This window comes from Apaloderma vittatum, unplaced genomic scaffold, assembly GCF_000703405.1.
Source record: "Apaloderma vittatum isolate BGI_N311 unplaced genomic scaffold, ASM70340v1 scaffold983, whole genome shotgun sequence".
In the NCBI taxonomy this organism is placed as follows: Eukaryota; Metazoa; Chordata; class Aves; order Trogoniformes; family Trogonidae; genus Apaloderma; species Apaloderma vittatum.
In genome coordinates this window covers 51,404-60,135 of record NW_009707296.1, presented here as the reverse complement: position 1 = coordinate 60,135, position 8,732 = coordinate 51,404, and the positions used below count along the sequence as shown (strand labels likewise).

Genomic DNA, 8,732 nt, shown 5'->3' with positions numbered 1-8,732 from the left:
CCAAGGCCAGGCTGGATGGGGCTTTGAGCGACCTGGTCTAGTGGGAGGTGTCCCTGACCATGGCAGGGAGGGGTGGAACTAGATGATCTTTAAGGTCACTTCAAGCGAAACCATTCTATGATTCTGTGATTTTGGCATTATTACAATATGGTCTGAAAATACTGAAACAAGTAGGAAATGTCTTAACCATTTTTAAGGAGGGACATCGGTTGATGTTCCGGATTACTGAACTAAAACATGGCAAAATTGCAGCTGATTTTTGGATTCAGTATGATCCTGAAGGGAAGTATGATCTAGAAGAAGAATTGTACTTACCTGGTTTTTTTATGTTGGTTTAAAACAATAATAATTTAGTAATGGAGACAAGACGATATAAAGGAACATGAGGTATAATGTAAAATGTGGGAAGCCTGGTCCCTGCACTTTATCCATATCCAAGAGGATGTGTTCAGATAAAACCTTTTGGAATAACGCAGGTAATAAAAGATTTACAAACTCTTTTTCATTAGTTCAGCTTTAAAAACTGTGTCCACTGTGCCTACTCACTGATACCATGGTGAATAACAGCACAGCAAGCAAGGTGATAATACTGTCGATATTTTCAGAAAAGTATTGTGAAGATACAGTATTTAATACTTCAGTAGCACTTTCTGTTTCCTGAGCTATAAGTTACCCCTTTTGCGTGGAAACATATAGCTCATTTTCAGTCACAGCAAATGAAAAACAGTGCAAAAATGTTTTCTACAAGTTGTATAACATCGAATTTATTTGTTGATTTGAGAAGTTATAGTGCTTAGTTACGCCTTGTGTAACAATTTCTGTTCAAATTGTCTCTTTCTGTGTACAGGTTTACTTTGATTATATGCGAAGCTGGATCCAAATGCTACAGCAGTTACCTCAGGCGTCTCATAGTTTAAAAAATCTGTTGGAGGAAGAATGGAATTTCACCAAAGAAATAACTCCTTATATAAGAGGAGGTGAAGCTCAAGCTGGAAAACTGTTCTGGTAGGTTTTATTTAATTACTCTGCTTATGATTTGTACCAAAAACATAATCAAGTCAGCACTTGATCAAGATTCCCAGACTGGGCTTCCTAAGGCCTCAGTAAGCAGTTGATGGTATTTGTCAATTTATTAATTATTACAATGACCGTAGGTATAGGGTGCAGTAAGTGCAGATTATTGTAACAGGGGTGACTGCTTCTATGGCAAGTCCCTGTTTGTGCTAGCTCTGTGCATGCAGAGTAAGTGAGGGCCCCCAAGATGCTGCTTGTTTCTGCAGGCGGACTTGGCAACGCAGCTTATCTCTTGCGTTGGACAGGGTAGGAAGAAGTTTAAGGTGCCATGCTACCTGAATAAGACTCTGAAGTTCCACCATTTCTGTTTAGGAATGCTGCTGAAATCTACAGGAATGTTTTTAGATTCTGGACTACAAGACAGTTGTGATGAATTTTGGGCAAGTGCCGATGACAGTACTGCATCAGATGAAATCAGGTATTAAGCCCTTTGGCTTAATAATAATAAACAAGCTTACTCATGTTTCTGTACACCTGACAGGTACATACTGCACTTTATTTCTTAGAATGAAAACTTCATAAATGCAAGACTCTAGATTTTATTGATGATTTTTCTGTATGCAGTAGTCATGAACCATCATTTTGTTTGTTTGAAACGTAGTAACCTGCTTTTTAGTTCCGGGTACGAGAGGTTGTTTATGTAACATTTTTTAAATTCAGTTTTTATATCCTTATCAAAAATGTGCCTGCAGAAGTTCAATTTATTTCAGTCAGCTGCTTGTAAATATTTCTTTTCTATGTTTTTATTGACATATATGTAAATAATTCTTATCGTCTAATAGCTGTAAAAATGCAGTATGATTTATTAAAACATGGTCACTTCATTCTTACTAATGTTTCAGGAGGTCAGTTATAGAAACCAGCCGAGCACTCAAAGAACTGTTTCATGAAGCTAGGGAAAGGGCCTCCAAAGCTCTTGGTTTTGCTAAAATGCTGAGAAAGGTAAGTTAACAAGAGAGTCTGATCTTACTTACATGCTCTAAAGAAATTTAGTCTGAAAGCATATTCTTTTTTTCTTGTCCCTACTTGTAGGACCTCGAAATAGCAGCAGAATTTGCTTTGTCAGCCCCTGTGCGAGATCTTCTGAACGCTCTGAAAACAAAAGAGTATGTGAAGGTAAATTCAGTTCAGAGGCACGAGCGGGGATGATAAGCAAAATGTCAAAGCGTATTTATTGACATAATTGCAATTTTTTTAATGTGGCATCTATATCACAGCACATAAAATGTCATGTATTTCATATGAATTGTGGCAGTCAAATTATCTTCTGTACTTGTGTTTGTGTGCGTGAGAATACTAGTGTATGTTTTGGGAAATCAGAGACTAATTCCTTGTCTTCCCAAAGAATCTCTTTGTGACTTGGAAGGAGCCAGTTTGCTTCAATAGGACTTACTCATTTGTGAGCAGGGAGTAATAGCATGTAGTAGAGAGTGTTATGAAAAATAAGTGCTTTGAAGTTTGAAGTAAATGGATACGTCAGTAAATGGACATGTTTAAGCAGATAATCTCAGACTATGGACCTGTTTTTTCTGTGCATTTAAAAAGCAAAAATATAGTAGAGGTCTGCTCTGGTGAGCTTCCTTGAGAGTAGAAATGTAGAGACTCTGTTCTGTACCAGAATAACTTGCTGGAAAACTCTTGTACAGCAAAAGTAGATTAAACTCTTGGTGGCCAATATTTACTGTGCTATGGCATGTTATTCCTTAAAAATTCCTAGGTCAGCAAGTTGTTATTGTAGTTTGAATTTAATTAAATGAGTGGCTTCAACGCATTAAATTTATTTGGATCTGCTGTTCTTTTTTGTCCTTCAATACATTTAATATATGTAATTCTCAATTGGGAAATAATCTGCTAACTTTTGAGTGACAAAATTCATATTAGATTTATATAAATGATTGCTGAAAGTAGAAATTGGTTCGAGGGGAGACCAAGAAGTTTATAGGAGAGTTGATAAAGGGTTGTTAAATACGTGGGTGAAACGTCTGGCTCAGAAAGACCCTGATCTGTGAATTGTTTAAGAGTAGGAGCATCAGGGAAATCAGTGTATGCTTTCTTTTTAGATATATATTTCACCAGGTATCCACTCTTGGCTGCTTTAAGACACAGTATTAAATTTAGTAGACCTTTTAGTTAAAGATAGTATCACTGTTCTTCTGTGGACATTTTGAAAGGAAAAAGTGAATCCTGGGTTTGAAAAACTTGTGTAAGAAAAATGGATTAAATAATCAATCTAGATTATTTGTATCTCAGCATTTGTTCCTCTTTATGTATTACCTCTCCTTTTTTTTCAGCAGTTAAAGTGACCCACATTTTGGTAACTAGCACTTCATATATTGGCCCTCTAACATAATTTAGAGAGTTTAAATATTTAACAGCCTTTTCAATGAGATGCTAATTAGTTTTGGGAAACTAATTTAGCTTTCTTTAACAACTCTCTAATTTTTAAATTGATCTCTGAAGTACAATGGTTTTAACTATAAAATGTGGCTACCCAATGGTAAAAATGTTGAGTGCAGTGTTTTGTCTTAGCTTAATGACATCAAACTCTGAGGAGGGAATTAAACTTCACTGTAAGTCAGTTACTTTATGCCAAATCACAAATCACAAATAACTATTTTAGCATTTTCATAGTCTGATTCTGCTGCCTGACTCAGTTAGAGTGTTCTTAACAGTGTGACAGGTATAATCCAGAAGTAGTTTTTAAGTACTATAAGTAGTATTTTATTAAAAGAGAACACTTACTGGACTTAATTAATCTTGCTTTTGTGAATAGTAAAAGAATGGTAAAAAACTTGCTTTTGTAGCCATATTTTTGCTTATTCTTATCTTTTGTAGCCATTTAGAAATGTTACGTGGATTCTTGGAGATCGTGAAGGAATTTTTCATCTTTTAACATTGCAGTCTTTAAAAAGTGCTTCATAAGTCTTAAAGTAGTCTTGACTCATTTACTTCTCTTATTACATGCGTATATGTATATTTTATACATACATACACACACGTACATATGGGAAATCAGACTTTTTGTAACGATTCCTTTTGAAGAGTATGTAAAAGAATCAGTTGAATGTGCAAGGAAAGGTGTCACAGAAAGTTGATGATCTAGCAGATTTCAAAACAAATGTGTCTTATAATGCATTTTGCCTTCTAGTGCAAAAACGGTTGAATATTTTGTTAGGTTTATTGTAGAGCTGTTAAAGATGGAAACTTTCCCTATTTCTTAAATGAGGTGACCTATATCTGGTTTATGTATTTGTTGCCTATCGAGGCGTAACGACCTGGTTCAAGGAACGATACGGCGACCGACTCCGGGTCACTCGGGCCATCAGCACACTGACACCAATGTGGTGGATGGCAAAATGGCGTTCATTAGTATGCAACACAGTGTTATATAGCCTTGATTTACAACGTAACTTCCATCTTCTTACGTTAGAAGCTATAGGGAGGAGATTCCTTATCTTTCCGTACAGCGCGAGATCTTCCGGCCGCCGGGCCCTTGCTACCAACATGTATTGTAGAAGACAGTGAGATTCACTCGTTTGGTATGCTTTTGTTTTTTTCCTACAGGTACAAATCCCTGGACTCGAGAATTTACAAGTATTTGTACCAAACAGTATTGCAGGTGAAAAGTCTGTGATATTGCAGCTTCTCAATGCAGCTGCTGGCAAGGATTGCTCCATGGATTCAGATGAGTTTGCATACGAGGCCTACTTACTAATGACCAAACACAGCGATAAAGACCATGAATTAGATGACAGCTGGAGCGCGTGGGAGGGTCAGCCAGTCAAGGTAGTGCCTCAAGTAGAAACCGTTGATACACTGCGAACCATGCAGGTGGGTTTTGGGTTATTCTTTTCCCTGTTTATGTGATCTCCACATTTCTGTGAATACCTACTCATTCAGATTCACCACAGTAATTTCAGTGTGGCATGTGTCCTTTTATATGTAACAAAAAAGTTAATTTCAAGGGTAGGGTTGATCCTTAACTGTGTTAATACAAAGATTAAACTATGTGGATTTTAACATTCCTTAAAGGGATTAATCTCTCCAATGTGCATTTTTCAAGGTTGTTTTTTTATAATAAAGACATACTTTCAATGTCCAGCTGGATGTTCAATATCAGAAGTGTGACTAGGGCTTGAAAAATGTACCTTTTATTAACAGGTCACTGGTCTCCAAGTAGCCGTTTTGTGCTTTCTACACTCTTAGGCATGATACCATTTACTTTTCATCTGAGATGAATTGTAACATTTAAAGTTATATTTCTCTGGAAGCTACTGGATGCTCAGTAGCTTCGCAAGAAGAAATCTTTCCAGTCATACTTTCCTTCATCCAAAGCCAAGAGGGATTCCCTGCCAGCAGTTCTGCTGCGTTCTAGCAACTGAGCCAGCTGTGGCTCCCTGCCCCTCCTGTTCTCGTATCCTTATGTTAGGCTGAGTGAATTTTCCTGTGGGTATGCCGTGCAGTTCCTGGGATCCCTACCATAAATGGGCTCTACTGTCCACAAACAGAGTAACATCCCATGTCACTGTGCCTGGCCTCTGTCATTCACAGGGCTCTAGCAATCACAGGCAGTTGAAAAATTGCCTCCTGTGCGTACTGCTGTATTTCATGTGCAAACATGTGGCTTCTTGTTTGTCTGTTGTCCAGAACAAACAATTAAAAAAGTAGGCTTTGGGTAAGTGCTTAGAATTTTATTGGACTTCTATCAAAGTTAGCATTTAACTCAGAAAGTGAAAACAGCGAAAGATGGTATTTGTTTTGCCAGTAGTATTCTATCCCACATATATATATACACCCATAAAACACTACGTACTTGTCTGTTTATATGTATATATATATATGACACTTCATTAATTTTTTTAAATCCAATGTTGAAAGATTAGGAGGTAAAAAGTCCGTGGGAAAGGTTGTGTCACGTGTTTTTGAAAAACAAGTTGTGATTGCATACTAGAGAAAATATAAGGTGTTATTTAAAAAGTACTCATAAAATAGAAGAATCCTGTCAACATTTAAAGAATTTTGAGCATGAACATATTCTTTGGGAATGCGCTATTGAAAATTTGGAAGAAGTAGGTCTGGTTTTATGAGTAACCTGTTGCAGATGCACTGTCCATAGTTTGAAATCAACAGAGCTCAGTATGTGAATCATAGTGTCACAACAAAGACAACACCGTCTGTGACTGTGTAGTTTTATAGACTTCTGCAAAAACAGAGCTCTGGTTTCCAAAATATAATCATAGTTTTTAATAATTTTCAAAATTTGTGCAAATACTGTGTGATAAATCTGTGGCTTTCCCAGTTCAATAGTAGGTTTTTGTCCCAAAGTGTATTGCGTTATTTGAATAAAACTTGCTTATTTATGTGGTGCTGGTAACCTGCATCTGCTTTGAGAAATTATTTTGTTTTGAGAAGTTATTTTGTTTAGATGCTGCTTGTCTGTGTAAAAACTACTCTGAAGATAATTTCAGTATAGCATGTCCCAAACCTTTCCAGGAGTGAATAGGATTATATTTGCTTTAAAATCTTGCTGTGGCATTTGCCCTAATAGAACTTTGCTCGTAAGTTGAGAGTTTATCAAGTTTGGTTACATCAAGCTTTTCTGTGTGAATTAAAGGTGTTCATGAATAGCAACAAGAGAGGTCTTTCATATTTTAGAATTAAAAAATCATAACCAGTTGTAATTTTCTGATAGAGGACATGTTTTCATAGGGGATTTTATTTATAAGAACTAATGGTATCTTGTATTCCTAGGTCGATAACCTCCTTCTGGTAGTCATTCAATCTGCCCACCTTGTGAGTCAGAGAAAGGCTTTCCAGCAGTCTATTGAAGGGCTCATATCTCTGCACCAGGAACAGACATCCAGCCAACCAGTCATTGCCAAAGCTCTACAACAGCTAAAGGTAAGCAGTTTTTGATGTTATTTGAGTCAATATTGATTGTGCTTTGCCCTCTGGTAAGTAAAAATGTGTAAGGAAGCTTGATTTCCACGCTAATGACATATTCTGCAATTGTAATGTATGCAACCTCTATGGGCTTTACTTTCAGTACAATTTTCATTCTGTTTTTGCAAATGATTTGTGAGTGTATTTTTGAGCAGTACTGTTGTAATTATTTTTGGACTGGGTAGATGGGAAATAAATTCATAATGTGATAGAACTATAAACAGTAACAGAATAAATGCACCTTTATGTGAGAGCACTGTTGGCTTAAAGGAAAGCATTTGATTTCATAAAAATAAATTCTACCAATAATCATGATCTGCAAGAAAGAACTTGTTTTTTCCGTATTTGGATAAGATGGCTGCTTTGTGATATTAAGTGGGATTTTTGCTCTTGTTTTTGATGTATTTTGGGTTATTTTTTGTGGTTTTCCTTGGCTGGTTTTTTTAATTATTTTTGGAGGACTCAGAAAAGCAAAGATTTGTTAGATTGAAGTTGCAACGTCAAGTCCCATCATTTTCCCCCTAAGTTCAACAGAAGCTGTGTCCACATATCAGGGTGAAAATACAACTAATTTTCTATATTTTTGTCTGTTTTTGGCTGGGTGTTGTTTTTTATATTTTTAGGGTTTTTTTGTGTGTGGTGTCAGTTAATTATAAGACTTTCTTAGTGCAACTGCTGGAAGGTGTTTTGGTATTTTTTCCAAGACTGACTGAATTGTGATGGCCTTAAAGTACATTTCCATTTAAAATAATGTAATTGTTAGTTTCAAGTTTGTCTTAGTCAACTGTGGAATATAAATAATAACTTGTTGCCCTCCCCACCCCTTTTTATTGTTCCTCAGAGTGATGCGTTACAGCTATGCAATAAGATAAGCAGTGCCATTGACAGAGTTGATCACATGTTCACATCTGAGTTTGATGCTGAAGTTGATGAATCAGAATCTGCCACTTTGCAGCAATACTACCGGGAAGCCATGATTCAAGGTTATAATTTTGGATTTGAGGTAAGGAAAGAAAAACTTCTTTGGCAGTTTTGGTAAGAACAAATTGTTCGAGGGAAAAATCAGAAAAGGTGCTACAGAAATATGTGAAAATTATTGAAAAACCAGGTGGATATGTTACATTCGGACTCCAATGAGCAGTGCCTGGAACTCTGAAAAGCTTTAAAAACTTGATGAATTCAGGTGTAGTCCTGTAGGCTCTGCTGCTTGGCAGCATTTTAGATGAAATCAGAAATATCCTTTGCTATTGAATGTCAACTTGTCACAATTTTTCAGCCTAGGATAGCATAATACTTAATATGCCCAGGTGGCCAAGAAGGCCAACAGCATCCTGGCTTGTATTAGAAATGTTGTGACCAGCAGAAGAAGGGAGGTGATTGTCCCTCTGTACTCAGCACTGGTGAGGCCGCACCTTGAGTATTGTGTGCAGTTTTGGGCACTTCAGTGTAAGAGAGATATGTTGGAGCGAGTGCAGAGGAGGGCAACAAAGTTGATGAAGGGCCTGGAGAATAGATCTTATGAGGAGCGATTGAGGAGCAGTTTGACGAAGAGGAGGCTGAGGGGGGGATCTCATCATGCTCTGCAATTGCTTGAAAGGACATTGTAGAGAGGTTGGTGCTGGTCTCTTCTCACAGGTAAGTAGGGACAGAACCAGGGGGATGGTTTCAAGTTGCGGCAGGGCAAGTTTAGGCTGGACATTAGGAAGAAATTCTTC

At 37.0% G+C, this 8,732-nt stretch overlaps 1 protein-coding gene across 1 annotated transcript in view; it reads left to right on the top strand.

Annotated features, from left to right (window-relative positions):
* The window catches only part of MAP3K4 (mitogen-activated protein kinase kinase kinase 4), a gene marked incomplete at its 5' end in the record, with an annotated part of 51,684 nt that overhangs the window by 15,167 nt on the left and 27,785 nt on the right, over positions 1 to 8,732 (top strand). Inside the window, 7 exons of the mRNA XM_009866110.1 lie at positions 848 to 1,005; positions 1,376 to 1,492; positions 1,917 to 2,016; positions 2,107 to 2,190; positions 4,639 to 4,905; positions 6,826 to 6,975; positions 7,859 to 8,020. Coding sequence (XP_009864412.1) covers positions 848 to 1,005; positions 1,376 to 1,492; positions 1,917 to 2,016; positions 2,107 to 2,190; positions 4,639 to 4,905; positions 6,826 to 6,975; positions 7,859 to 8,020 — 1,038 coding nt within the window. The remainder of the gene's footprint in view (positions 1 to 847; positions 1,006 to 1,375; positions 1,493 to 1,916; positions 2,017 to 2,106; positions 2,191 to 4,638; positions 4,906 to 6,825; positions 6,976 to 7,858; positions 8,021 to 8,732) is intronic.